The sequence below is a fragment of the Procambarus clarkii genome, chromosome 10 (assembly GCF_040958095.1).
Source record: "Procambarus clarkii isolate CNS0578487 chromosome 10, FALCON_Pclarkii_2.0, whole genome shotgun sequence".
Lineage (NCBI taxonomy): Eukaryota > Metazoa > Arthropoda > Malacostraca > Decapoda > Cambaridae > Procambarus > Procambarus clarkii.
In genome coordinates, this window is record NC_091159.1 from 45,516,161 (window position 1) to 45,529,014 (window position 12,854).

General features: G+C 40.1%; 1 protein-coding gene across 5 annotated transcripts in view; it reads left to right on the forward strand.

Moving 5' to 3' along the window:
* The window catches only part of LOC123773585 (serine/arginine-rich splicing factor 3), a 28,777-nt gene continuing 15,923 nt past the window's right edge, over nucleotides 1-12,854 (forward strand). For 2 of the 5 annotated variants that reach the window (XR_011228009.1, XM_069321974.1), the window contains exons 1-2: nucleotides 1-101; nucleotides 12,589-12,783. Coding sequence is in view for 2 of the 5 variants with exons in the window: in XM_069321974.1 (XP_069178075.1) it covers nucleotides 22-101; nucleotides 12,589-12,783 (275 nt within the window). In the remaining 3 variants the exon portion in view is untranslated. Of the gene's footprint in view, nucleotides 102-6,207; nucleotides 6,274-8,185; nucleotides 8,248-12,588; nucleotides 12,784-12,854 lie in introns of those variants that run through there. The other 3 variants (XR_011228011.1, XM_069321975.1, XR_011228010.1) reach the window with 3 other exon arrangements.

A 12,854-nucleotide genomic window follows, 5' to 3' on the forward strand; every position in this document is an offset into this window, starting at 1 on the left:
AGTCTGCACTGCGCATGTCTAATGACGTCATCACTAGAAAATTCTTGGAGTAGAGGCTTTGAGCGGCTGCTCTCCTATTTTCCTGCTAAAGTCCTCCTCTGGTGAGTTACTTTGGAGCGTGTGCGAGGCGTGTGCTGGTGTGTGTGGTCACATGTAGCCAGTGGGCAGTGTGTTAATATGATGCGTGTGGCGTATAATAGCCCTCAAAGAGGTGGTAGGGCTGGCCTGGGTTCCGTCATCATGATGGCGGCCGCTACGCCAAGCTCACATCATTATCTCGTATCGTGCATGTGTAGCTTTTAGTTAATAGTATCACTGGCCCCTTTTGTAACCTTGTTATAGCGTGTTGACGGAGTGGTTTTCTGGTGGGGCGGAAATGTCTGTTGAAGGAGAGGACGGGTGTAGTGCCGGAGCTGTGGTGGGCCTGTCATGCCTGTCAAGTCTGTCATTTCTGTCAAGACTGTCATTTCTGTCAAGTCTGTCATTTCATATCCTGTTTCTGTATGTCACACGATTAAGCATTTCGTGTTTGTACTCGCCAATTATCATAAAATATAAGTATCAAACAAATCAAGAACAAAAAATCCAATCATACATTCATTAATTTTTTAAGAAGTTAAACCCCCAAGTGCTCACAAAATACAAACAGTGAGAAGTTTGACAATAGTCTCCTCAAAGGTGTGAGGTGTGTGAAGCAAGTCTTGTCCCCGTGTCACCTGCTGACCGGTGGCACCGCTCATGTCATGTGCCATATGGCTCAGGCGTCCACTCAACAAGGAGCGCCATGTAGTTTAACGAACATAAGTGCTGATACATGATTTGTGAAGATTCTCGAGTGTGTTGTTGTTGTTATCAGGTTCATGTGACGTGTGAACTCTCGCGTCAGGTGAACCCTTGAAGGTCGGCTTTCTTCATGACCATGCAGAAGGAAGAGTAATAATTATTAATTATATTTTTATAATATCAATATTTTATATTTATCTAATTATAATAATTATTGTAATTAATAATTATCACTCTTCCTTCTGCTTCGTCTTAAAAGAAGCCGGCCTCGGGTGAAAGAGGGCTGTGACGATCTCTGTCTGGATCCCGTAGGTGCAGGACTGGGAAGTCCACCTCCTGGGGGCTCGTGCGGCCAGGCTCTGCTTCAGGAGGCTGAGGTCGTTCTTGTCCTTGCTGGGGTGGTTTTTCTCCGGCACCGACCACGGCGGTCTCTGGGTTTGGGGGTCCCTGTGCCTTCTTTAACCAACGTTGAGGTAACCTATGGAGCTGGAGCCCCTATGGCAGTTCGATGGTACCGATGGTACCAGGAGCTCGTTCCGACAGCTCCTGCAATGGTGCTGGAACCAGTCGTATTGGCATTTGCCTTTCCATTGGAGACTTTTGGCGCTGTGGTGAGGGGAGGAGGGGACCTGCTGCATGGATGACAGCTTCTTCCCCGTATCAACATACCCTGGCTTTGCGCCCTGGAGAGGCCACTCCAGACCAGAGCGCAACTCCATAGTCTCCTAAGATTGATGGATGCCTACTAACCCATGTGACTGAATTCCCTCTCACACACTGTAGAACTAACAGGAATAACATGTAAACAGCTCGGTAATGGATGTAAATCTTGAGGATGCGGCATCCATGATCCTCCAGTCTCAAAAATGCTACAAATATGCTTCTGTATTAGAGAGAAAGCCACAGACCACCAGCCACAACATTACTAATGTCATTGAAACAGATGCAGAGTTGCCAACTGAGTATTTCACATGCTAGAACCACCCAAAAGAACACTAAATTATGTAAAGTTGTGTGTAGCAGTTTTGTCCTATTACCTGCCTAGTATCTAATACTAAAATATACTTTTGTATGAATGAAGAATTTCTGTCTAATGAACTACAGTACTGCTAAAGCCATGAACATTATTGCAGAATATTCATATCCAAAGTGGTAGGTTGGCAACTTTTGTCTCATACCGCTAGTCTGACATAAATGGAAAGGAAGCATTCACTCGCGTTGGGTATTATGTTTCCAGATTCATACCAGTACAATTCAGCCTGTTTACTTTTCAAATATATAAAAATTTTAATATTACTGAATCTTTAAAAAAGCGAAGAAATATCATAACATTATTAACTTATTAGTGATGTAATACTAATATTTTCCTGCCACAATCACCCTTAAGTATTTTCTCCCTTTCTCCTCATCCTCTCTCCCTTTCCCCCATTCCATCATCCACTTGCAGAGGAGCTCCGGCAGCACTGCACCACTGGGTGTGGATACATAGGAGAGAGCTGCACATTGGGGTCTGTCTGGCCTCCCCCATCATCATACATGCTAGGTTCATTACTGCTCACTCAACATTTTTGTACAGGTCATCCAATCCATCTCCTGATGCTCCATTTTGCCATGAAGCACCAATTGGGTGGCCATGGCAAGGATGCCCATATTCAACACTTTAAACTTGATTTTGTCCTGTTCAACATGTGCCGTGCCAAGAGGGGCCTTACTTCAGTGCTCTCTACTCATGTTGGAGAGCCATCAATTTGCATCTTGTACATGCCCTAATAAACCAAGTAGGGTTTAAAGTGCACCAAGAATTGTTCTACATTGTTGCTATGCTTTTTAAACAAACCTATCCTGACCTGACCTAAATCAAATCAAATCAAATTTATATTCAGGCAAAAGTACAGTACATACAAGATGAGTTACAAACATAATGTTGGATTTCTAGATAGAGCTAGTACATACAATGCCTAAAGCATTTCAGGTACTCTGTCTGAAATGCACAGCATTTCAGGCAGAGTGAGGGGAAAAAAACACTTACACTAAAACTTAACACTTTCGATTATTAATTACTAACACTTTCACTACTAATTTAGATCAAAGCATATATTGAGTTGAAAAAGGAAAAAAGGAACAAAAAATTGGCAGTCATTAGTTATACAAGTTGGTCAACAAACAGTAGTATTTGAAAATAGCAAGATATGGGTTGACATTTAGGGGGTAAGGTAGGTTACATGGAGTTTATTAGGTAATACAGTACTTAGTTTTTCTCTTACCAAAATAAGACAAATTTTTGCTTTTATATGCGGTACTGAATACTGTTGGAAGTATGATGTAAACAGAAATAATCTCTGATTATGGTTTAATATACTACCTAGTATTAAGTTTTAGTCATTAATGTTTTTCCTGCCCAAAACACTTTGTGTAATAGTGGCTTTAGGCATTGTATGTACTAGCTCTATCTATAAATCTAAATTTTTGTAAAATTTCTTGTATGTATGTACCTTACCTGAATAAACATTTATTTATTTATTTACCGCACTTAACGAAGCAGGCAGAGAGAAAAACTGTACCACAGTGAAAGGATTAAAAGTGCTTCATGCACACTAATATTAATTCTACACAATACATAGGAAAAACAATTTGGTCTGTCACCGAATATCAATTTGTAACCGAGGAACTTAGCTATTAAGTTAGGAAGAAAATAAAATAAATGTATAAAATAGGATAATTAAAGTAAAATATGCCAGTCAGAAGGTGTGTGTGTGTGTGGTAACATTTGTGTGTATTTATACCTCAATAAACTTATTTCAATTCAATTTAAATTCCTTTCTTCTGTGTGGGTGATCATGAATCCCCCCCGAGGGGATTCAGCCGAATTCCAACTCTGTAATCCCAATTGCTAGTACAGTAATGCAAACTGGCAAAAAATGTTTGTCATAAACAGAGATTATTCTCAAGTTATAACTGTAATGTAATAGACATCGTTGGTTTAAAATATACAAAAAATGTATGCTGAAAACATTCTTAAAATAATTTGATTTTCTGTAAATTGAATTCGTGGGCACTTAAATTTTTCTAATTCCATATTTCATCTTATCATCAATAATACTTTGTATTTACATAACCAAACGTAATGAAACCTTACCTCAAGTAACCTTAACCTAAACCAACCATGAATAGAGAGTAGATAATAGCACATATTATGTAGTCGTTCCCAATCCATTCCCTTGAGGGGATCTCCTCTTTGAGGACAGGTTAGAAGATGACAGTCAAGCAGTACACCCAGGCATTAGAGATGCTTGCACGATAGACTGACACAGAATGCAGCAGAAAGGATAAATGTAGCTGTGAAGGACATCAGTGGCATGTCTCATGTATATGCACATGAATCTTAGCCCACTGTTTAGTCAATAACTCCAGAATGCCCCAAACCACCTCAAAGCTTCACAGAGGAGTCAGAGATCCATGCACTACTTGGGGTAAGGCACCCTCCACATGAGACTGGCCTCTATGGGACAAATACCCAATCCCACCAGGGAAGCAATCCTGTCAGGGCAGGGGCAGTATCACTGAGCGCCTATGGAAGAACTTTCCTAAGTACAGTACATGCAACTTAAGGTGAACAGTTTTCTATGGCTACACAACAAGTGAGGTTTGTAAACACAGAAAACAATACACAAGCAAATGGGTCTCCACAGGACCCATTTGCTTGTGTAGGGATGGCCAACACTTATCTGTAAAATCTGGTGACCTAGTGTAGATCAGACTTGGCTGACATCAGGTGAAGGAATGATCATTGTTGACATGGAGAGCTGACAGCTCCCATAGTGCTGCCACCTGGTGGTGTCCAGCTGTAGCCAAGGGGTATGACCTAACAACTGGGTAGATCATTTGCAGAGTTGTTTGCTGCACTGTTTGTTTAGGTTCTATGAGCATTGTAGTTGTCTGTTTCACTTCCTTTCTGAGGGTTTGTTTCTTTGGTGAAGGTGATCATGAATTCTTTACTCCCTGTACCTCTGTGAGGTTTTTGTTTTGGCTGTTAGTCTGTGGTAGACTATTAAGGACATCTAGGGCAGACTTTTGTTGAATTATCTCTTCAGATAGCAAAAGGGAGCCTCTGTTTGGTCCCTCCAGAAACATTAGCTAATGATGTAACTGAATTGGAATTAAATCATGCTCTAATTAAGGGTATGGCAACAGCCTCTTGCAAGTACAGTATTGTATTACCTACTGGGATTATTCACACAGTTTATCAGGGAATTCAGATTTAGTGTTATATAGAATGAGTAATGGAGGGGTTACTACCTGATGATTTCACAAATACTTACGGATCTATTGTACAGTAAAATTCTTATTGATGTAACTAATACACAAAGACCTGAAAACTGCAGCATTAATCATTATGATGGATACTGTGACCTTTAATATGGAACTAATAAAGCTAGAATTTGGCAATGCAAAGTTTTAGTTGCCATGATATGTTTGGGATACAGGTATACTGTATCTAGACATTTCCCAAAACTTATCAAATTGTTCTACATATCAACTACTGTATGTGAAATAAAAACATGCATTCTCCTGAAAATTACATTATGAAATATCCCATATTGACTAACTTTTGTCCCCCCTTGGATTTACAGTTTAATACAATATGTACTGTATTATATGTGATGCAATCATAACTTGAGCTTTTAACAAATTTTTATACCTTTGGATTAGTCACCAATAACTTGCTGCACTGTATGTAGTCTAGTAGATCTGTAACCCTGCCACTGGCAGACAGTAGAACCTTTGTACACTGTATACTGTAGTATATATTGGTTAGCATGGTAAACAAATGGCCATATGTCTGGTAGTGAAGTAAGATAACATTACAATATTCTAAAAAGTTCATACAATTATTTCTATGTTCAGGACAGTTGAATTCTTTAGATATGCATGATGATTCTTGGGGGTTGACTTGCAGCTTACTTCGTTCAACATGTGTAAATGCTTATTAAAGAAAGTTTATTTTTTGTTATAATTTGAAGTCTTGCTGTTGCATGAAACATTTGAAATTAGATTATGTAAAGGATATGGTTGCAAAAGCACAAAATTATTTTAGGCCTGGGGAAAGCATGCTTTAGTCATTAGTACAGTAAAGTGCTAATGTACTTATAAAACTTTTGACGAGGTACTGTATTGGGACTCGTATGGTTTGATGTGCTTTTATCTTCACTTCTAACTAGGATTTAGGTGGCCTGTTTGTATTGCCTAACTGAAATCAAGGTTCAGGTGGCTATTTTTTTTTTGTAGATAATTGTGATTTTGGTGACCTCCTTTCCCCCTTGTAACAAACTTTTTTTCTCTAGAGCCGATTTTGACCATTTTGTTTGACATAATTTTCTTGACAAGCGAAGAACCAGTTCTCTAGCTATTATATTCCCTCAACAGATGTTGGCATTTTGAATCTTGGAGCTTTTGAACAACAATGGAGGGAGTCAACAACTACACACCAAAGTGAGATATTTTTGTATTGAATCCTTTTGGGCAAGCTCTCTTCTCGGGCTGTGATAATTGTTTAGATTTGGGGATCTGGAAGTGCCCTGTTAATTTGCATCTTAGTCCTTGGGTTCCGTATTTTTCCTTAGGGATGGACGAAACTCAAGAGTAAAGTGTTATATGTTGAGGGTTACTGTGGAATTCCCTGACTTCTTACTCTGTAAGTTTACAAAAACTTGCTTGCATTAATCAGTGGTAGACCTTTGGCTCTGGCAGCTCAGGAGCAGTGAGTCAATCTCACGTTGGTGGGTTCATCGTTTTTTCAGTATCTTGTGGTAGGATGCTATTCATTAAATTAACACTCTACAGTGTTTTACATACTTGGACCAGATTTTGTTTTCTGTTTTCTTTGTTTATGCTTGCTGATGAAACCTACATCTCTGTTCTTTACTATAAAAAAAAGTGGAAAATTAAGTCTTGTAGGTGTTGCAGAAGTCAGGATTTCTGTAAATTTTCTCTTAATTTGTATCAAACTGGTTCACTTCTAGTTTCTTTGCAATTTTTTTCTTCCGTCTATGATTTGTTAATCAGTTTTGTGAGGTTGTAACGTGACTGCTGATAAAACAAAGCACTCGGAAATATAGTAAGGGAGAGTGTAAGTATTAAAAGCTTAAATGAAGAAAAGGTCAGAACATTTTACACTGTATATATGATCTGTGGTGAAAACTATATTTTTTAAATAACAACAAATAGGCATTTATTTTAATGAGGAATCTTTAAATTTGTAGTGATTTTAGTGTAGTACTTTGGAGAAAATATTGGATTGCATTAACCTTTTTGCTGTCAACAAATTTTTCTAAGTGGGCTCCTCATGGTGGGTGCTTGCTGCCTGGCAAGCTACACCCAATTTAATCCATGCCAGGCCATTGTGAGTCATATATAAGCCTACCAGGTACCAGAGGCCAAACCCTAACCTCCTGTAGAGAGGAACAAGGAGTAGGGGAATCATAGATCACCCTAACCAAGAACCACAAGAACGGCAAACAAAGCAAGACAAATGACAGCAAGGTAAAGCAAAGAATAGATAACAGAACAGGGAAGCCCCCAAGATTCATGACCCACTTGAAGGTGTAGCAATTCTCATGTTAGTGTTATGCACCACCAAGGGAGTGCACACCTTCCTTCTTGCTCCATAAACCTTGAATCCTCAGTTACATTGCTTGGTGCTTACATTAATCATGTTTGTTCTTTTACTCCTCTTCCTGCACTAGCGCCATTCAGGTCTCAGTTTTTCAGATAAGTGCTGCAAATAATCCATGCAGGACTGTGTTTGTTCTTTGTGGATTATTTGCTTGTATATTTGTTCTTTGTTTTATTATTTGATTCTTGATGCATATATATTTATGCTTAAGTTCTTGTCTCTAAGTATTCGCTGGCTTTACCTTTACCTGGTTAGTTATATTCTGTGGGGGCTTTGGGTGGATGTCTTTGAAAAGCTGACTTTCTGTCGGAAGGTGCCTTGCCCCTAGCAGTGCACTAGATTTGACAACTCTGCAAGGCCATGTGGATGAGGGGCAGTCTGATTTTCATTCTTTCCTTTCACCTTTCCGAAAGGTGCCGACAGAAAGGCACCTTTCTGTCGGAAAGTGCCTTGCCCCTAGCAGTGCACTAGATTTGACTCCTCTGCAAGGCCATGTGGATGAGGGGCAGTCTAATTTTCATTCAAGTGTCACACATATTGTTCATGTGCTTATTATACGGTGTCCCACTTGCACTTTTTACAGCCACATTTGCCCCTTGGGTGTTTGTTATATTTGGCCAGTATAAACTATGCCTGGTGTTCCTGTATGGACTATCCTTTGGAACCTGGAAAATTGTACAATTTATTTGGGACTAACCCTCTGATTCTGCTCTTTCAGGGTGAGACTTTGAAGGATGCACTTTGATGTATTCAGATGACCATTCTCACAGCTTGCGTCACGCTACCTGCTGGTGAGGGATACGTTCCACCCTGAAACTTGCAATATTTGTGGTCGTTGTGGTCTGTTTTAGACGAGCCTCCTCCTAGGAACTGCTTACCAGACAGCTCTCCTTATACATAGGATGAGGCTTCACGTCAATGTGGTTGCCCCAGTGTTGGCTCCTGTCTTTTCAAGACCCAGCCTTTGGACAGTTGGTGTTGTCTATTTGTTCCAAGTTTGCTCCTCCATTTCCTTTCCCGAGTTTGGCCAGTGTTGTTCATTGGGCCCTTGGGCCTTATTTTTTTTGTTTCCGGCTTTGAAATGTTAGAGTAGGGGTAGTGATACTTTAAGTGTGTGTGGGAACTGGGTTTCCAGTTCTTCTCTGGAAACTGCCCCTTCAACTTCGATGGCAAAGATAGTTGAATCACTGCTTCCCAACTAGGATCCTCTGCTTTCTGTTTCTCGGGTTTTATTGCTGTGGATCCTGCCCTGTAGTGAGACATTTTTTGTTTTCCAAGTGTGGTGTGGATCTCAGCTCTGCTCTGGTGTTCCCCCCACCCCCATTTCCTGGGTTATCCAGGGATGGAAGGGACCTCAAGTTTAGTAGCTGGGTGCGTTTTCACCCTGGTTATTCGTTGGTTTCCTCTGAGGAGGGGAATTCTATTAACCGTGAAGTGTAGTGGTTTGTCAATTTCGGGTATTAGAAGTTCGCGTCTTCGCCAACCTTGACAACTTGCTGGTTTGGGCTCCCAGCCAGTCCGCATGTCTGCAAGCCAAGGATCTCATTTATTCCCAGTTTGCCAGGCTCGGGTTTCCAGTGAAGGTCCCATTTGGTTCCATTGCAGGCTGAGACCTTGTTGAACGTGGTCTGAGATTTTTGGTCAGTGTCCCCCTCTGTCTTGCCTGCTTCCCTGCTCCACTAGGATGCTTATCATTTGCTGTCATATCACCTGTCATTTGTTCAAGCAGCTGTGTGAAAACTGAATTTTGTCTGCATGGTTTTTCCTCTGGATAGGGTTTGGCTCTCAGTGTTGTACTGTTCCGATTCTTACACATCTGCTGGGACCATCAGGTGTAGACTCTGTGGGTCCTCTTGACAGCTTCTGGTTTGCTAGTTTTCTCTTCTGGCTTTTTGAGGTTCTGTCTCATAGCATTTCCCTTTCCCTGCACTCCGTCTTTTCATTGGGGCCTCATCATTGGGTTGATGGTTTGTAGCCACCATTCACCTGGTTAATCCAGGTCAGTGGGTGAGTCCATTGAGTTGGGCACATGGCACGGTTCGCAAGTTTGCAGGACTAATATGCTTTCTGGTTGCTTCATCTTCCAGCAGGCTCCATGATCTGTCTTCACTTTGACTACCCCCCAGTGATTCGTAGTCTAAATTGCAGTTTGTCACTTCAGTCTATTTCTTTGTGGGACTGGAATCCATGGGTAACTTATCCTTTGGATTCTCGTATCTCCATGCAGTTCATGTTGGGGCATGTCCAACATTCTGGATTACAGTGTTTTTCGCTCCATCGCCGGAATGGACCATCGATGACGTGTCCTTTCATTGACTTAGTGAGACATTGGCAACCCTGAGGTGGACCTCTCTATGTCAGCTTGGAACTGATGGCTGCAAGTTCATGTTGCGCCCTTTCCCTATTGCGGTACGATGGATTCCATTCAGCTGGACTGGATTAAGTGGAAATTTGTTTCCTCTCTTTCCACAGATTTGACTGTTGCTCCAAGATCTGTTCAGACTGGAGGCATTCTTCATCACGGTTCACCTGTTCCCTTTAGACGAGCCTAGCTGTGGTTTCCATCCCTTTGAACCCATTGTCTGAATCCACTGCATTTTCTGCAGCTCTGCCTCTTTCAGTAGATAGATTCAACGTTTATTTATGGTTCACAGCTCTACATATTACAGTTTGTTACATTACAGTCCCCGTGCTGTAATGGTTAAGGCACTCGCCTGGCGTTTCTCGAGCGCTTTGTCCTGGGTTCGTGTCCTGGCCGGGGAGAATTTACTGGGCATCAATCCTTAACTGTAGCCTCTGTTTGCCCAACAGTAAAATGGGTACCTGGTTGTTAAACGATTTGGCGGGGTCATATTCCGGGGAATGTTAGGATTAAAGACCTGCCTGAAATGCTATGCGTGCTAGTGGCTGTACAAGAATGTAAGAACTCTTGTAAATATAAATAAATAAAAAATTACAAAATATTTGAAGGTTTTGACTTGTGTGTCATTCTTTGTGCAGTCCATAGTTGGCTAATCTTTTGGTGTCCTACCTACAGGTTTCATCGTGGTGACAGTTTAGGTTTCTTAGCACTCCTCTTGTATTTTACTCTTTGTCACTTGTACCCTGTTTCTGTATCTGTGGTCTTCTCATTTTTGTTTGGTTGATTGTGGAATTCTTCTCATTCGGAATACTGTTACCTTTTTATCATTTGGCCTTTGGTGGAGCTGCTACTGTTGACATTAAGTGTTGACATTTTGTTGTCCCCATTTTATAAGTTGTCTTTGGCATTTTTTCACTTCTGGCTCGTTCATGTTCCTCCTGAGCAGTCCTGGTCTCTTGACAAGTTTTTAGTTTTTATTCTCAGTTATTTGCTTTGTTGGCTCTTTCTTCCAGTTGTTGGGTTGGGGTGCCTCACACACTTCTCTGGAAGTGGGAGCTTTGATCCTTTGGTCCTGGGGTTGTTGTCTATGCTTACAGCCCTCTCCTTCCTTTCTGGCTAAGAATTGAGATGGCTGATTTCCAGAGAGGTCCCTTTGATGCTTGGTTGTTTCAATTGGGAGGCATCATTTATTGGGTGTTGACAGCTCGTTACTTTGTGAACATTCTTGGTTTGTGCCAGGCTTGTATGGTTTCAGGGCAGTTAACTCGTTGCTAACTCCTCCTTTCATGAGGGTTATTTTTGTGGCTTTCCTCTGCCTCTGGTAAGACCCATTTTTGCTTCTCTCCCTGATGACACAGCACCAAGGTACCACAATTAGAACTCATCCCAGAAATGAAACACCTCTTTCTGGTAGGTTCTTGGTGGCTTACTATTCCAGGGCTTCGATTTTCCATTTTCCAGGCAATATGACTGAGGATTTAAAGTTAGTTGATGGAAGAGGAAGGAATACTGGAAGCCTTGGTGATAAAGATTTTGAACTACAGTTCTTTTAGTTACATATATAGCATTCCAAATTGTTACCATAAGGGCCTTGTCTTTTAAAAAATCCTGAATAAGCATAAGTTGTTGAAGGGAAGGGAACTATCAGGAGAAAGTGCCAAGTCATTTTGACCATATTTGTTGAACCCTCTTAAGGGGGCGTCTGGTTATTATAATGAAAGTTGTTCAATGTCAACCAATATTATTTTTCTAGTTGTATATGAAAAGTGCTTAAATTGTCCCAAGTTTCAGTACTGCAGCGTAAATAGAAAGGGAGTTTTTTTTTTTTTTTTTTTTCTTGAACGTTTTTTACACATTTTCAAGACCACACTTCAGAACACACGTTTCAGATAAAATTATTCTGTGACACTTTTCTGACACATTAGCATATAATAAAGGATTTGGGGATTTAGAATTTCCAAAATATCTTTAGTTTTCCTAATACAAATGTTCAAAGTTCCCAAAAATTTTTTTGCAAATATGGCATGTTTATTGCTATTATAAAATCAATAAATGAACTTAGAGAAAAATGAAAGTCCCCCAATGTAGAGACATGCCCTCCACATATACTGTGTAAGTTTCATGTAAATTGAATAAGAAAAGAATGAGTTTTGTAAACGTTTGTGTCAATTGAAAAAAAAACAGAAATGAATAAAGTCTAAGGTTCTAAAATCTGTGGCTGGGGTTGACATCAACCAATTTTCTCCAAAATTGGCATCCTTACAGATAGGCTTACGTACAGTCAGGTGTGTAAGTTTGATGCAAATCGCCCCAAAAAAAATGAAAAAAAAAAATATTTAAAAAAAAAAAAGAAAAAAAAATCCTTTTTTTTTTTTTTTTCCTTAAAGTTTTTTTCCAATTAAACTAATAATAATATTTGTTTAATATATGCTATTGTGATAGCAAAGAGTTGTACTTATGATTTCAGTTGACACTTTTGATTGATAATCGATTTTGACCATTTTTGCATAATTTTCACAACTACTTCAATATTTTTTTTCTCCCTTCCTATTTATGCTACAATGCTGAAACTTGGACCAGATGAAACACTTTTCATATAGAACTTGTCAAAAAAGTTTGATTGAAATCGAATGAGTTTTCATTTTTGCATTTTTGGACCCAGATGCCAACCAGACGCCCCCTTAAATTTGTATTTACAGTACAATATTTGTAAATTTGTTCTACAGTTATAAACGATCTTCATTGCTTAATATTTGTCTTGCCATTACAGGAGAATGCGGATGGATTGCAAGGTCTATGTGGGCAACCTTGGCAACAATGCAGCAAAGCATGAGCTGGAGTCTGCGTTCACCAAATATGGTCCATTAGTTAATGTGTGGGTGGCGCGCAATCCTCCAGGCTTTGCATTTGTTGAATTTGAAGACCCACGGGATGCTGAAGATGCAGTGCGAGCATTGGATGGATCGTAAGTTTCGTGTTTGACTTGCGTATCACGCCTTTGTTTATATGGTGCATAAAGGTTTATGTTAATGTAAA